At 49.7% G+C, this 17,162-nt stretch overlaps 1 protein-coding gene and 1 non-coding gene across 4 annotated transcripts in view; one reads left to right on the forward strand and one right to left on the reverse strand.

Annotated features, from left to right (window-relative positions):
- The window catches only part of HIP1 (huntingtin interacting protein 1), a 132,823-nt gene that overhangs the window by 74,292 nt on the left and 41,369 nt on the right, over positions 1–17,162 (forward strand). For 2 of the 3 annotated variants that reach the window (XM_052657282.1, XM_052657291.1), the window contains exons 2-4: positions 9,494–9,557; positions 15,620–15,762; positions 16,001–16,057. In XM_052657282.1, the coding sequence (XP_052513242.1) occupies positions 9,494–9,557; positions 15,620–15,762; positions 16,001–16,057 (264 nt within the window). Of the gene's footprint in view, positions 1–9,493; positions 9,558–12,030; positions 12,159–15,619; positions 15,763–16,000; positions 16,058–17,162 lie in introns of those variants that run through there. The other variant, XM_052657299.1, reaches the window with a different exon arrangement.
- Positions 12,562–12,667, reverse strand: LOC128044020 (U6 spliceosomal RNA). The gene has a single exon (XR_008199011.1). It is a non-coding gene; the product is annotated as a U6 spliceosomal RNA (small nuclear RNA).

Here is a 17,162-nt window from a genome sequence, read left to right on the forward strand (position 1 = left end):
ACCTGCCTCATCTGTTTACCCCAAGCTTCCGAAGCTGATGCAGTAAGGGTTGCCCCCCACCCCGTGCTGGGCATCCCTGAGGCCCTTGGTGGTGGCCACCTGTGGCTTTGCTGAGCAAATGCTTCCCACCCACTGCGTGCCCCTGTCATTCCTTCTGTCTCCTTTCTGTCCCACTTCCTGCTTTTTCCTTCTGCCCTGCCTGGTCTCCGGTTTTCCTATACTTGCCCCAGGCGGTGAGCCCTCTGGTCCCTGGCTTTGGGGACCTGCCACCACCCCCTGCCAACCCCCCCCCCCACGCCCCCACCAGGCACATCCTCGGTGCCTGCCCCTGCCATGGAACCTTGCGAGCCAGCCCGGCCTTGGCAGACCGAGCGCTGGGCCCTGCCAGCAGCTGTGTGCGTGACCCGACCGTGGCCAGCTGCCCCCGCAGCCCCAGCCCGGGCCTGGCTCCCCAGAGAAGCACGGCCTGAAGAGTTCCCGTTGGCAGCCACTGTCCTGAGGGCGCAGAGGACAGTGGTGGGGGGCTGGGGAGGGGGTAGACTGGGGGAAAGCGGCCCTTCCTGCCGTGCCTGCTGATAATCTGCTCTCCGGAACCAGCCTGGGACACAGGGGCCAGCTGGGTCAGGAAGTGGCGTACAATGCCGCTCTTTCAGGGGAGATGCTGCGCGGTCTTAGGGCCTGTGTGACTCCGGAGGAATCTGGGGAACAGCCTGTTCTTGGAGGATGTTCTCTAACCTGGGCCGGAGGTGAGCAATGGAGCCCCAGACTTCCCACCCTTTGCCTGGGGTTCGGCCCCCCAGACATCACCCAGCTCCAAACCCGATTATTTCCTTCAGAGGAAAGAGAGGAAAGAAAGCAGATTTCCTTAGGAGACCATGAATCACATTCCTGGTGCTTTTTAGAGGCAGGCTCACCGGGAAGCAGTCATTAAGTCCTTAATGATTTGATGGTTTATTAAGACTCTGTCCTGCCTTAGCAGCTGCGGGCCCACGAGGGCAGAAGCCAGGGTCCTCACCCTTGGGATTTTAATCTCGGTGCGGGAGGTAAGATGATATGCTTGTTGTCAAATGCATAAAGAGAAACGGGACTTCAAAAAGAAAAAAGAATGAGTTACAAAGGATTGGCCGTCGATGCCTTGTGGTGATCTAAATGGGAAGGAAGTCTAAGAAAGAGTGGAGTGTATGTGTACGGGTAGCTGATTCACTGTGCTGTACAAGAAACTAACACAATATTGTGAAGCAAGTATACTGCAATAAAAATTAATTTAAAAAAATTATTGGCCAAAGTGGCCTGGCAAATCTAAAGGAGAGATTCAAATTGCCAACATTCATTGGATCATAGAGAAAGCAAGGGAATTCCAGAAAAACAGCTACTTCTGCTTCATTGACCATTCTGAAGCCTTTGACTGTGTGGATCATAACAAACTGTGAAAAATTCTTAAAGAGATGGGAATATCAGACCACCTTACCTGCCTCCTGAGAAATCTGTATGCAGGTCAAGAAGCAACAGAACCTTACATGGAACAACTGACTGGTTCACAATTGGGAAAGGAGTATGACAAGGCTGTATATTGTCACCCTGTTGATTTAACTTATATGCAGTAGGTTCACACACACGCTAAGTCACTTCAGTCGTGTTCAACTCTTTGTGATGCTATGGACCGTAGCCCACCAGGCTCTTCTGTCTATGGGATTCTCCAGGCAAGAATAATACTGGAGTGGGTTGCCATGCCTTCCTCCAGGGGATCTTCCTGACCCAGGGATCCAATCTGTGCCTCCTACTGCTGGTGGATTGCAGGTGGATTCTTTACCGCTGAGCCTCCAGGGAAGCCCATGTGCAGAGTACATGTGTGAAGTGCTGGGCTGGATGAGTCACAAGTTGGAATCAAGATTGCTGGGAGATATGCAGATGATAGCACTCTAATAGCAGAAAGTGAGGAGGAACTAAAAAGCTTCTTGATCAGGGTGAAAGGAGAATGAAAAAGCTGGCTTAAAACTCAACATTCAAAAAACTAAGATCATGGCATGTGGTCCCATCACTTCATGGCAAATAGAAGGGGGAAGATGGAATCAATGACAGATTTTCTTTTCTTGGGCTCCAAAATCACTGTGGACAATGACTGCAGCCATGAAAATAAAAGACGCTTGCTTCTTGGAAGGAAAGCTATGACAAACCTAGACAGGATGCTAAAAAGCAGAGTCATCACTTTGCCGACAAAGATCCATATGGTTAAAGCTATGGTTTTTCCAGTAGTCATGTATGGATGTGAGAGTTGGACCCTAAAGAAGTGCCAAAGAATCGATGCTTTTGAATTGTGGTGTGGAGAAGACTCTTCAGAGTCCCTTGGACTGCAAGGAGATCAAAACCGAAGCTGAAGGTCCAATAAAGAGCCACCTGACGTGAAGAGCTGACTCACTGGAAAAGACCCTGATGCTGGGAAAGATTGAAGGCAGGAGGAGAAGGGGATGACAGAGGATGAGATGGTTGGATGGCATCACCAACTCAATGGACTTGAATTTGAGCGAACTCCAGAAACCAACTCCACTGAAGGACTGAAGAACAGGGAATCCTGGTGTGCTGCAGTGCGCCGGGTCTCGAAGAGTTGGACACAACTTAGTGCCTGAACAACAACAAAGAGAGGTTTCCATGCCTCTGCCTGTATACTTCTTTTTTTTTTTTAACTTGTTTTTCACTGTGCTGGATCTTCACTGCTGCGTGCAAGCTTTCTCTAGTTGCAGCGAGTGGGGCTTCTCTTGTTTCAGAGCACAGGCTCTAGGCACGTGGGCTGAGTAATTGTGGCTCTGCCACGTGTGGCATCTCCCCAGACCAGGGATCAAACCCCTGTCTTCTGCACTGGCAGGCAGATTCTTAACTGCTGGGCCACCAGGGAAGTTCTACTTGTATACTTCTAATAATAGGAAATTCTCTTTTATGAGACAGCTTTAAACTTACCCAGAAACCGCCTCACAGTACTTCTACCCATTGGTCTAGTTTTGATCCCTGGAGTTATTCCTCCTCCTACATTTCCACCTTTCAGAATATTGATATTCCTCTAAAATTTTTTCAGGCCCCATGTGCATCTCACTCTCTTCTAGAAGTAGTCTAGTTTGTCAGTTTCCTTGATAATGTACAAAGTCTAACAGTGAATAGATAGTGTTTTACATGTGAATTTATCTTCATAGAGAGTTAGAACCATCCCCTCCTTCATTTTGAACCCTGTGTTTCTTTTAATACATCCAGAGCTCAGACTTGCAGTTTGATCAACCACACCACAATGTTGCTTTTATTAGTTAGCAGCCAAATAAAACACCCAATCATTTTCACAAGTGCTGCTCTGAGTCATATCTCCCCTGCGCCTTCTTTAGACCTAAATATAGGGAACTTCCTTTATACCTGCTGGATTGAATCTTGTGAAGTTTCACCCATTTCTCCAGTCTGTGGACCTTGTCTGTGGTGTGGAGGGGGTGGCTGGTATGGGGTTTGTTATCCAGAGCCTGAGCTGTGGAGTCCCACTTCCAAGTCTGAGTTCTAGCTCTCCACTGGCTGGTGGAGGGGTCTTGGCGATTTACTTGTCCTTCCCCTACCCCGCCCCAAATATTTATTTTCCTGCGTCTTAATTGCAAATCTAGGTCCCTGAAAGTGAAAGTGAAAGTCACTCAGTCATGTCTGACTCTTTGTGACCCCATGGACTATAGAGTCCATGGAATTCTCCAGGCCAGAATACTGGGGTGGGTAGCCTTTCCCTTCTCCAAGGGATCTTCCCTACCCAGGGATTGAACCCAGGTCTCCCACCTTGCAGGTGGATTCTCTACCAGCTGAGCCACCAGGGAAGCCCGTGACCAGGGATCAAACCCAGTTCGATCAGTTTGATCAGGGGTCAAACCCAGGCACCCTGCATTGGGAGTATGGAGTCTCAGCTGAGCTGTCTGAGCCCCCAGGGAAGACCTGCTGGCTCAGACAGTAAAGAATCCGCCTGCAATGCAAGAGACCTGGGTTCAATCCCTGGGTTGGGAAGATCCCCTGGAGAAGGGAATGGCTACCCACTGCAGTATTCCTGCCTGGAGAATTCCATGGATGGAGGAACGAGGTTGAAAAGAATCAGACACAACTAAGTGACGAACACTTTCACTACCGGGAAGTCCTTATTTGGCCTTTCTAAGCCTTGGTTTCCTCATCTGTAAAATGAAGATGATTAATACTAATGCCTACGCACAGGATGTAGAGTATAAGACATTAATGACGGCTTCCCTGGGGGCTCAGAGGTTAAAGCGTCTGCCTCCAATGCGGGAGACCCGGGTTCAATCCCTGGGTCGGGAAGATCCCCTGGAGAAGGAAATGGTAACCTACTCCAATATTCTTGCCTGGAGAATCCCATGGACAGAGGAGCCTGGCAGGCTACAGTCCAAGGGGTTGCAGAGTCGGATATGACGGAGCGACTTCACTTCACTTATTAACACAGGGCCTGGTAGTAATCACTCATTCGTAGCCATTACCTGGATGATTATAACCATTGCCACTGCTGGTTCACGTCCTTGTTCTTTTAAAAATGGCTGTTTCTCACCGCCCCCTCCCGAAGCCTCTCGGTCCTTGCTTAGTGACCCCTCAGTCTGAGACGCCTGTCTTTGTTCTGCCACCGGCCCAGCTCAAATCCTCTGCAGCGTCTTCAAGTCTCCCCTCTCCTGCAACTGGGAGCTCCTACCGGCCAGTCCTATTGTAACCGTTTCATAGCCCACCTTACGGCCCGTTCTTTCCATTTTCACGTCCACCCTTTAGATTGAGAGCTTCATTTCTTCGCTTCACTTCCCTGCTATTCATAGCTGCTTCCAGGACTTCCCTGGTGGTCCAGTGGTTAACACTCTGAGCTGTCAATGCAGTGGACGTGGGTTCGATCTCTGGTCAGGGAACTAAGATCCCACATGGCCAAATATATATATATATATAGCTGCTTCCTTCAACTCTTCCTCCAGCTGCTTCCGTCCTTTCCTGCCCGCACGAAGCCCGTTGCCCACCCCCACCCCCACTGAGTGCCACCTCCCCTTCTGCTTTTATCCCCACTTCTGCTCTTGCACATGTGTGGTCCTGTGGCCCAACTGGTCCTCGTGTTCCCAGCTTTTCCGGAGCTGGGCTCCAGGATCTGGCCACTTGAATAGTATGACCTTGGGCAAGTGGGTGTCTTAGCCTCTGGGCAACAATCACAGATGCCCCTCGAGTTCGTAGGCGGCGTCAGTGAGAGGAGTCAGCGAGTGGCGGGGGAGCACCTGGGAGACAGACAGGTAACCTCCTTCTTCCTTTGTTAGTTTCCCTGAGCAGCATCACAGTTTCACAGGACAGAACATTTTCATTTTTCTCACACACACAGTCTAAAGTTACAGACTCGTGAGATATTCTTTTATGTGGCTTAAGGGAATTTAAAGGTTGTTTTTGTTCTGTTTCTTTGTTTTGTAAGCGAGGCTCATACTGACCACAAATTTGGGCAACTGGTCTTTGATCCGTCAGTATAAACAGATATTTGTGGGCTAAATCTAAACCCCACCCATCACAGCCCTCTTTCGAGACCCTGACTCGGTTTCTAGCATTTCCGGCCAACAAGGATTTCTCTTTTTCCATCACAGCCCTTGCAGCTGGCTGTCTCTCCCGACCTCCTAGGACCTGACCACGTCCAGTTCACACCATCCTGGATTTGAGTCTCTTGACTGTCATCTTACATTTATTAGGTCCCTTATAATTCCTTATGAATGCAGGCAACCTTTAACGGCTCAGCAAATGTGGTCACTTTGCCCAGAGGTCTGTCTGCAGCCAGGATCCCATCATTGTGTCAGGGCCAGGAGAGAAACATAGTTGAAAGCGTGTGACTCGCCTGAGGAAGTCTGAAGAAAAGGGAATGGCCTGGAACAGGCCTGGAAGCAGAAGCCGAGAAATAGGTTCAAGGAAGGACTTGTGAGGAGAAAGCTGGAAGCACTGGGCCTCCAGAGGACACGAGTGCTGCCTCAGTGGGAGATTTGGGGCAATAAACTTTTCAAGCCCTAATGTTGCCAAAGATGCTGATAAACACCTGAGATTTACTTATTTTCTTAATATTTTATTTATTTATTTGGCTGTGAAGTGAACTGAAATTCGCTCAGTCATGTCCGACTCTTTGCGACCCCATGGACTATACAGTCCATGGAGTTCTCCAGGCCAGAATACTGGAGTGGGTAGCCTTTCCCTTCTCCAGGGGATCTTCCCAACCCAGGATAGAACCCAGGTCTCCCACATTGCAGGCGGATTCTTTACCAGCAGAGCCACAAGGGAAGCCCTTATATGGGTCTTAATTGCAGCATGCAGGATCTTTTTTTTTTTTTTTTTAAGAGTCAAAGAGAAGAGGCTTGTTTTATATTTTATTTATCTATTTATTTTTGGCTGTGCTGGGTCTCCGCCGCTGCACAGGCTTTTCTGTAGCTGTGGCAAGCAGGGGCTACTCTCTAGTTGCCGTGCACAGGCTTCTCGAATCACGTGGGATCTTTAGTTTCAGAATGCAAACTCCTAGTTGCGGCACGTGGAATCTAGTTCCCTGACCAGGGATCGAACCCGGGCCCCATGCATTGGGAGCTTGGAGTCTTAGCCACTGGGCCACTAAGGAAGTCCTGGGAGTAAACGTCTTACTCCTTTCTTGCAGCATGTCTTACGTGAGATTCCTTCTGAACTGGTCTAGCCATTGCACTGAGATCCAACAACTGTGCTCAATGGCGCCCCCTGCCTGTGCTGTAGAGAAGAGGGAAGGAAGTGTCCGCCCTCTCCTTGTCTTCAGGGAGGACTAAGCCTGGTGGGGAAAGGATCTTGTGTAAATCTCTTGGGGCTGCCACAACCAGTTACCGTGTATCGGGTGGCTTAAAACAATAGACATGTGTTGTCGCAGTCCTGGAGGCAAGCAGGTCAAAATCAAGGTGCCAGTGCGGCCATGTTCCCTTTGGACATTCCATCCTGGCCTCTTCCTAGCTTCTGTTGGTTGCCGGCCGTCCTTCGCATTCCTCGGCTTGTAGGCACATCCCTCTGGTGTCTGCCTTCATCTTCACATGGCTCTCTTCTCCCTGAGTGTCTGTGTCCCTAGGTTTTCAAGTGTTTTTTTTCATAAGCACACGAGTCATACTGGACTTGGGACCCACCCTAATTCAGTAAGACCTCATCTTAACTATCTCTGCAAAGACCCTATTTCAAATGACATCATGTTCACGGGTGCTGGGGGATTTGAACTCCAACGTATCTTTTCTGTGGAGACATAATTCCACCCGTAACAGAGCTTATGCTGTTAAAGAATTTGAGTCTGGCTCACAGACCTATGTTTGTGAAACAAACTTATGGTTACCCAAAGGGTTGCGGGGGTGGTGGTGGGGGAGGTAAATTAGGAGTTTGGAATTAACATGTACACACTACTATATATAAAAATAGGTAAACAAGGATTTCCCTGGCGGTTCAGTGGTTAAGACTTGGCACTTCCAATGCGGTGGGTGCCAGTTCAATCCCTGGTCAGGGAACTAAGATCTCACGTGCCATGGGGCAACTAAGCCCATGCCGCAGTAAAGACCCGGTGCAGCCAAGAGTAAAAATAAAAATAAAGAAATTATCCTTAAAATTTTAGGTGTGATCATATTAATAATATAATGGTTAATATTCAGAGTCTTTTTTTTTCTTTTTCCTGTAGAGACTTTTACTGAAATATTTGCTGGTAAAATAGCATAACACCTGGGATTTACTGCAGATAATCCAGGGAGCAGGGGAATCAGTAACCAATGGTAAAAAGCCAAGGTCAGCACACCAGGCATGTGCTCAGTTGCTCGGTGGTGCCCAACTCTGCGACCCCATGGACTGTAGCCCAGCAGGCTCCTCTGTCCGTCGGACTTTTCCAGACAGGAACACTAGAGTGGGTTGCCATTTCCTTCTCCAGGGGATCTTCCCGACCCGATCAAACCCGCCTTTCCTGCATGGGCAGGTGGATTCTTAACCACTGAGCCGCCAGAGAGGCCACAGGACACGAGGCGCAGGCCAAATCCAGACCACCTCCTGATTTTGTAAATAAAGTTCTTTTGAAATGCAGCCACAGTCATTCATTTCTGTATCTCTGAGGCTGCTTTTTCACTCCAGTGGCAGAGTTAACAGTTGTGATGGAGACCATGTGACCTGCAGAGGCTAAAATATTTACTAACTGCCTCTTCACAGAAAATGTTTGTGACCCCTCATCCCTAAGAAAGCGTGTTTGGCTACAAGTTCATAATCGCTGGTGCTGGGGACCGATTATATGAGGGCTTGTTAGACAGCCCATTACATTTGTGTGTGCTTGGACTTTTCCATATTGAAAAGTTAAAAAAAAAAAAAAAAAGACGTGGAGCCAGTAATCTCACTCCTTATACTCTATTCCTTGGGAATGAAAGCATCAATTAATAAGGCTATATGTATAAGAATGTTTACTAAAAGAGTTTAGTAGAAATAGATTGCCTCCCAGTATCGGTTGCTATAAATCACATCCACCCACACTATGGAATATTATGTTATCTTTTTAAAGAATGAGCCAGAGTTTTACCAGTTCACTTGGAAAACATTTCATGGGATATTTTCAAGTGATATTTTCAAGCAAGATGTAAAAAAGTCTGTGCATGACAGTCCCAGTTTTATGGGACAGTGACAAAGTTAACCCTTCAGAATGTTGGAGTGTGTGTGTGTTTGTGTGTGCGTGCGCGTGCGGGGGTACGTGTAGGGTACATAACAGGTTGTTAACATGAGTTGGAATAGAATGACATTTGTGGAAGGGAGCAAAACAGAAAAAGGCTGTTACTTCAAAAACCAGGCTACCTGATACCATCCTGTGTGTGTATGTAGAAATTACATTCATATGTGTAACGTGCTTTGTTAACTTCAAGAGAGAATTATGATTCTGAAAACAACCGGAAGGAGTGAATATTTGTCATGCCTTATAAGTAAAAGGGAGTTTGGTTGGAAGTTGGAAAGTGCCCGAGAGCAGGGAGACATGAGAGGAGAGTGGCCAGCCAGGGGAGGCTCCATGGAAGGTTCTAGCAGGGCGGGGGGCGCGTCCGGATGGTCTTTGAGCCACAGCCCCTCCCTGATCTCAGCGCCTCTTCCTCCTGCTCCCGGAGAAATAATGTTTCCCCGGGGGATGAAAGACATCCCTTTGTGCAGGCTTTAATTGCCATGTTGTTGTGCCAAGTGAATGAGTGGCAGGCGGGCGCAGCAGCTGGGCACAGCCAATGCCAGGCAGCAAAGCCCGCTGCCTTAGGACAGCCCGGGCCAGCTGGCCTGGGAGCGCTGCCCGCCTCTGCCCCCCACGGTGGGGGGTGGGGGCCGAGCCTGCATGGGGACAGGGGGACAAGGGGGTCTGTGGGGAGAGAGGAGTCATTGGAGGGAGGGGAAGGGGCGGGGCGTCTGGGAGGGTCTCAGCCACTGTCAGAAGCTTATTCATCTCATCCTTCTTTCCCCTTCCCCACCCCCACCTCTTGTTTTTCAGACTGTCAGTATCAACAAGGCCATTAATACACAGGTAGTGGCCGTCAAGGAAAAACATGCCAGAAATATCCTTTTGGAGGTTGCTCTGAAGACCGACCCTGAGGAGCATCAACTTGTGGGGACGGAGGTCATGGTGAGGCATCTTTGCTCAGCTGCAGGAACGGGCATCCCCCCGCTGGCCAGGCCCCTGCAGGGTCTGAACAGTGTGGGTTGGCAGCAGCTGGCTTCAGAGCCCACAGCCCGTCGGGGTGGAAGGGACCGCAGCAGCCATCCAGCCCAGTCCCGCTCCTCTCCTGTGACTTAGCTTTGCAGAACTGCCAAGACCTTTGAAGTTACTCTCCTTTGAGATGTTTCCTCGGGGCACTGGAGGTCTTTTCCCTTGTATCATCAAAGGACTCTGGCCCTGCACTTTGCCACCCTGACCACCCCCTTGGGGACCTGATCAAATGCCTTTCTCTGAGCATGAAAGCAAAACAGCGATCTGGGCAGCAGCGGTTGGCCTTAAGCTGACACAACGGCTCTACCATGGAAATATGAGCCTCTTGAGTGAGCTGGTTCAGCCCAAACCAGAGGGAAGAAGATGGGAAGGTCAGGGAGAACTTGGGCAGTGGTCCCCAACCTTTTTGGCACAGGGACTGGTTTCATGAAAGACAGTTTTTCCACAGAGGGGGCAGGGGGTGGTTTCAGGATGATTCAAGCACATTACATTTACTATGCCCTGTATTTCTGTTACTACATCAGCTCCACCTCTGATCATCAGGCAGTAGGTTCCTGAGGTTGGGGACCCCAGGGTTAGGAAGCTGATGATTTGAGGGTTTTCACCAAGTCCCCCCGCCACCAACGCAGAGTTGGCAGAAGCCTCAGCTTCCCCAGTGGCTCAGTGGGTAAAGAGTCTGCGTGAAATGCGGGAGCCGCGGGTTCAATCCTTGGGTCCGGAAGATCCCTTGGAGGAGGAAATGGCAACCCACTCCAGTATTCTTGCTTGAAAAATCCCATGGACAGAGATGCCTGGTGGGTTACAGTCCAAAAGGTCACAAAGAGCTGGACACGACTGAGCATGCGCGATAGGCCGACTGGGCAGCCACCGTCCCAGGTCTGTGGCTTTGCAGAGAAGTGCAGGCAGCACGCTGGCCAGAGGATCCCTCAGGAACTGCTCTTGAAGCCAAGTCCAGGTGCTGGAGGGCTATTCCCCAAAGGCCAGAGGAGCATCTGCCAGTGGGGAAGCCTTCGTGTTTGCTGGGACGGAGCACAGGGCAGGGAGGCTGGGTTTCTATCTGGGCTGGGAATCTGCTTCTTGCCAGGGTTCAGCAAGGCGGCTGCCCCACAGCTAGTCGGGTTGGCGTAGCCTGTCTTGAAGCCATCCCACCCCAGCCCCTCTGTGCAGGAGACCCGCCAGTTTAGAAGGCCAAGGAAGCCCAGTACTGTCAGGGCGATGCCCAGGAGAGGTCAGGCCCTCGGGAAATGTCGCTGACAGCGTGTACAGCTCTTCAGTGGTGGGAAAGCAACTGTCTTTAGTGGAAGAAGCTTTGGTTGGAATTAGGGCTTTGCTGCGAGATGGTGCTGTTGAACCCCTACCAGCTACCCCAGAAACCTGGCCCAGCGGTGAGCCTCGCCAGACCTTGCCCTTTTACTCCCTTGTCGCTTTACTGAGTCAAGAAAACCAAACCAAGAAAAGCCTTCATTATTAGTGTCTTCCCAGATGGCTCAGCGGGTAAAGAATCTGCCTGCAATGCAGAAGACACAGTAGACGAGGGTTTGATCCCTGGGTTGGGAAGATCCCCTGGAGAAGGAAATAGCAACCCACTCCACTATTCTTGCCTGAGACATCCCATGGATAGAGGAGCCTGGTGGGCTACAGTCCATGAGTTTGCAAAGAGTTGGACACAAGTGAGTGACTAATGCATGAATCAGATTAGTGTCCCAATTGGTTGTCTCAGAGAGTTACCCAGTCCTGACCCTTCCCTGTGAAGAATACCAATCGGTCAGTCTGGTGCGAGATACGAAGTAAGAGAGAGAGACAGCTGTCCCGGGCCAGTGTGCCCTTCTGAATGGGTTGTGAGCACAGAGAGGGCCAGGGCACGCCTTGCCGGGGAGGCACCCTGGGGCGATGGAAGGGACCTGGAGGCATCTCCCGGAATCCCATCGCTGGAGCTCTCTGACTTGCTCTGGGACGTTGAATGGGCCCAGTGAGGCCTCTGCAACCCTTAACTCCCTTGTCTGTCAAATGAGAGTGTTGGCCAAAGAAGCTTCCAGAAGCTAACATTTCAGCTCTTTCTGGGAGTCTCTCTGCCTCCCAGTTGCTAAGGGGTGAGTAAACGTTGAAAAGATTCCCTCCACACAGTTAGAGTTTTAAAGCCTAAAGATCTCACAGAACATTTATTCTTTATAGGTACTTCTTTTTTTTTAACTGGAGTATAGCTGCTTTATGTAGTTGTTTTTTTCTGCTGTACAGCAAAGTGAATCAGCTGTTCAGTTCAGTTGCTCAGTCCTGTCTGACTCTGTGACCCCATGGACCGCAGCACGCTAGGCTTCACTGTCCATCACCTTCTGCAGGAGCCTACTCAAACTTGTGTCCGTCGAGTCGGTGATGCCATCTGATCATCTCATCCTCTGTCGTCCCCTTCTCCACCCGCCTTCAATCTTTCCCAGCATCAAGATCTTTTCCAGTGAGTAGTTTTTTGCATCAGGTTGCCAAAGTGTTTGTTTGCATCAGGTGGCCAAAGAATCAACTGTATGTATACGTACAGCTTTAGCTTTTTTGTGTTTCCTGCCCACTTAGGTCACCACAGAACTTTGAGTGGAGTTACCCGTGTTGTGCAGTGGGCTCTCATTAGTCATCCGACCCATAGTTGTGTGTATACGTCAGCCCCCGTCTCCCGATTCATTCCACTCCCTCATGCCCCCTGTCCTGTGTTCACACGTCTGTTCTCTAGGTTTGTGTCTTATTTCCGCTTGGCAAATAAGCACCTCTGTATCACTTTTCTAGATTCCACATACAAGCGGTTTTATACAGTATTTGGTTTTTTGTGTGACTTATTTCACTCTGTATGCCAGTCTCTCGGTCCTCCCAAACATATGGAAGCTAAACGAATTGGCCTGCCATCCTCGTGCGGGGGCCTTGCTAGTCTTCTCTGTGTCGTTGCAGTTTTCCTATGAGTGCGGCCACAGTGTGCACTCTTTATCAGTACATCTGTAGAGCATCATCTCCCCGCATTACCAGCTAAGTAAGCCTTGGGAAGCCTGGCTTCATTTAGAAGCCGTTTATCCCGGGTGCCTGACAGGTGAACAGCTTGGCATCCCCGACTGTGGTGTCCACTCCTGGAGAGCTGGGGAGTGGGTCTTATTTTTCTTTGTATTCCTGAGTGCCTGACATGAACTGGATGCAATAAGATGCTTTTAAAATTAAAGACAGAGGGGTCTGCTTGCCTCTTAACATGCCAGCGTGCGCAGCCAGCTCCATGCCTGCCCTGGCTCCTGTTTTGACAGATTGCTCTTGGGTAAAGGGCTTCCCTGGTGGCTCAGATGGTAAAGAATCCGCCTTCAATGCAGGAGACCTGGGTTCGATCCATGGGTTGGGAAGATCGCCTGGAGGAGGGAATGGCTACCCACTCGAGTATTCTTACCTGGAGAATCCCACGGACAGAGCCTGATGAGCTACAGTCCATGGGGTCGCAGAGTCAGACATGACTGAGTGACTAAGCACAGCAAAGGGGCCACAGTCGGCCTTGAGAAGTCATCTCAAGAGAGGGTAGCGGCCTGTCTGTCTCTCCTCTTGGCTTCCTTCTAGTCCACGGGGGCTGTGCTTGAGGTGAAACTATAAGTTATTTCAGAAATCAGTCTATAACAATGAAGGCTGGGGACTTACCTGGTGATCTAGTGGCTAACGCTCCATGCTCTCAATGCAGGAGGCCCAGGTTCAAGCCCTGGTCAGGGAACTAGATCGCACAAGCCACAACTGAGACCCAACACAACCAAATAAGCAAATTAAAGAAGAACTTTTTAATATCATTTATGTGTTTATTTTTGGCCGTGCTGGGTCTTTGCAGCTGCTTGGGCTTTTCTCCGATCGTGGCAGGCGGGGGCCGCTCTTCATTGAAGAGCACGTGCTTCTCATTGCAGTGGCTGCTTCTTGGGGAGCACGGGCTCTAGGCATGTGGGCTCACTAGGTGGAGCTCCCTGGCTCTAAGGCTCAGGCTCAATAGTTGTGGCGGACGGGCTTAGCTGCTTTGAGGCATGTGGGATCTTCCTGGATCAGGGATTGAACCTGCGTCTCACGCATTGACAGGCGGGTTCTTTACCACTGAGCTGCTGCTGCTAAGTCGCTTCAGTCGTGTCTGACTCTGTGACCCCACAAACGGCAGCCCACCAGGCTCCCCCGTCCCTGGGATTCTCCAGGCAAGAACACTGGAGTGGGTTGCCATTTCCTTCTCCCATGCATGAAAGTGAAAAGTGAAAGTGAAGCCGCTCAGTCGTGTCTGACTCTTCGCGACCCCATGGACTGCAGCCTATCAGGCTCTTCTGTCCATGGGATTTTCCAGGGAAGAGGACTGGAGTGGGGTGCCATTGCCTTCTCCAACTGAGCCACTAGGGAAGCCAAAAAAACATTTTTTTAAAGGTGATTTCAGCTTCCAGACCCAGAATTGTGTGTTTAAGGTGACTCTTCTCAAAATACAAATATCAGTCCCAGGAGGGAATTTTACCACACCTTCCAGCTCAGAAGCAAAGTAGCATGTGTTTTGGGTAAGTCCCATAGTTTCTAACCTGAGGCAAGTCTTTCCTAAATGGTGCAGTGCCTCTTACTAGAGCCTGAATGTGCTGTGCTGTGCTAAGTCGCCTCAGTCGTGTCTGAGTCTGTGTGATCCCATGGACTCTAGCCCACCAGGCTCCTCTGTCCGCGGAATGCTCCAGGCAAGAATACTGGAGTGGGTTGCCATGCCCTGCTCCAGGGGATCTTCCTGCATCTCTTACGTCTCTTGCATTGACAGTGGGTTCTTTATCACTAGCTTCCACCTGGGAAGCTCAAGACAGGATTTGTACTTGGGGGTTGATGATGCCCAGATACTGGGTGTGTGAGGCCTGTACAAGCTTCCATCACAAAAGAAACGTGGAAATCCTCTACTTTCCTCCAAAAGGGTTCCCTAATTACAGAGGCTTGGAGGTCTGTTAAAATCACTCAAGGCCAGAAGGACATTTATTAAACTCAAACCGTGGCAGGTGGTCCATGGGTGGCAGGTGGGTTTGAAATTGGATCTGGGGGCAGAATTCCACACACTCGAAATTTAAGGTGTTAGAAGATGACGGCACCCCTGAGCGAGGCCAGGAAGATTTTTAGAAGATGTGGAGTGAAAGAGTCTTTTTTTTTTTTTTCTTTTTTTGCTGTGCCACAAGGCATATAGTATCTTAGTTCCTTGACCAGGGATCAAACCAGTGCCCCCTGCAGTGATGCACATAGTCTTAACCCCTGGAGTGCCAAGGAAGTCCCAAGAGTCATTTTAAATTTAGAGAAAATATTAATACATTTTAAATAAAGGCTGGCGCTTTCAGGGTAAGAGCAGAGTGGCTCTTAGGAGAGGAATCAGGTGCTACTTGGAAGAGGAACCAAGGTGTCAGCAGCCAGGGCCCTTGAAGAACTGAAGCACGCCCTTGCTTTTGAGTAGTGGATACGAGGGAATTTTGAGAAGCCGTATTGTGTTGGTAAGATATTAATTGCAGTTATGTCCCCCTCACAGGCCCCATCACAAACTCAGCAAATCTAAAGGGCAGAGTCTCCCTTCCCACAGCAAAGCCCTAATTCCAATCAAAGCACCTTCCCACGAAAGGTCAGCCAGGACCACTGCTGGCCCAGAACTTACTTTGCAAACTAGAAAAAGTCACTCCTCCCAAGAGACTACCATCTCTGGGGCAATCAATTTTATTAGAATAAGGTGCCTTTTTGCCATCCGTCAAAAAATTGCCAAGATACCTACCCAGATCCATAGTGCCTTTGTTACAAGTGGCGCCCCCTGCTGGATAGTGCACCATGAATAAGGCACCACCCCCGTGGCTGCCTGCTGCTGGCCCCATCCAGGGTTGGTGCCCACCCAGGCAGGCCCCATCCGTGCCTTTGTTTTCCATGACCCTCCCTCACCGTGCATACTGGGCACCCACCACGAGAAGGGAGCGCAGACCTTTTGGTCTGTTGTCAACCGGCTGCCCCTGTCCAGCAACGCAGTGCTCTGCTGGAAGTTCTGCCACGTGTTCCACAAACTCCTCCGGGATGGACACCCAAACGTGAGTGCCTGGGGCTGCAGTGGACGGGCGGGGAGCCTGGGACCCACATGGGGAAAGTGAAGGTGCCTGAGTCACAGGGGCCACTGTCAACTCCGGCACAGGATGGCAGCTGCCCCCGTCTCCTGGCCTTCTGGGTACCAGTTTCAGAGATGGGCGCATCTCTCGCATCCCCTTCTCTGCCCCACCCCAGACCCTCCTTTCACCAGCCTCTTTCTCCTCCCTCGTCTTCCCTGTCCAGGTTCTCAAGGACTCTCTGAGATACAAAAGCGAACTGAGCGACATGAGCCGGATGTGGGTGAGTCTGAACCCGCTCCTTGGGGCCGCCTGCACTGCCTCGTCCTTCCCCAGAGGCCACAGATCAAGGAGTGTGGGATGGAACAAAGTCATCTCTTTCACCTTGTTTTGGACTTCCCTCACAAGCCTCAAGGAGGGGTTCGGGGATGCCCCCACATGGAACCAGGATATTCATAGTCTTACCTGGAGTCCCTGGAAACTGTTGGGAGGTTCCAGGGCCAGGGAGTTTCTCCTGCCAATGGAAGCTCATGTCCCAGTGGTCTCCGGGCACTGGGATCCCTTGGCAGTAACACTGTCATAGTTTCTATTTCTTTCCTTCCCCTGGTCCCATGGGGGTCATAGCACCTTGAGAACTGGCATTCCCAATCTAAATGCCAGTGGTTTTCCTTTCCTGGTTAGGGATTCTCGGTGCCTTAGGAAGAGGGAGGAGGTAGGTGGCAAGATCTGAATGCGTTGAAAAGAGTGTTTTGGTATACATACCAGAATCCCTCTAGATTCAAGGAGTATGTGTAAGAACGGGAGGTAACCTGCTCTTTGTAGAATCTCCCCAGTGGACGCTGATGTGTCTTTTTGTCCCACTGGATAAGAACTGCTATGTTAGCCCTTTCCTTAAAATTCTTACCTGTATCTGTCTGCACTCACAAAATGTTAGCAATTATGTAGTCCAATCTACCCATTATAGGTGAGAAATACAGACACAGAGAGAGGAAGCAGCTTTTCCTAAGTCATTAAGACTAGTGAACCTGAACAGAGCAGAGCTTTATCCCCAAATCTCCCAACTGTATGCTCGAGAGTTTTGTTACATTTCTGTAACATGAAAAGCTAAGGGCTTTTTCTTTTTTGTAGAATTTATCTGGTATATCTTTTTTCATCCTTTTACTTATAACTTTTTATATTTTAAATATTTTTTACATGTATATGTATCGCATTGTGGCTAGAGAATCAATATCTTATTAAGATTTCAAAGTTTTTTGAGCCTTGCTGTATGAGCTAGTTTATGGTCAGTTTTTCTTTAACTGAAAAATTGGTTTATAATATTAGTTTCAGATGTACTGCATTGTGACTGACTGACTGACTTTTCTGTAATCTTTTGTCTTGGAAATATA

Source organism: Budorcas taxicolor, chromosome 2 (assembly GCF_023091745.1).
Source record: "Budorcas taxicolor isolate Tak-1 chromosome 2, Takin1.1, whole genome shotgun sequence".
NCBI classification, from domain to species: Eukaryota; Metazoa; Chordata; class Mammalia; order Artiodactyla; family Bovidae; genus Budorcas; species Budorcas taxicolor.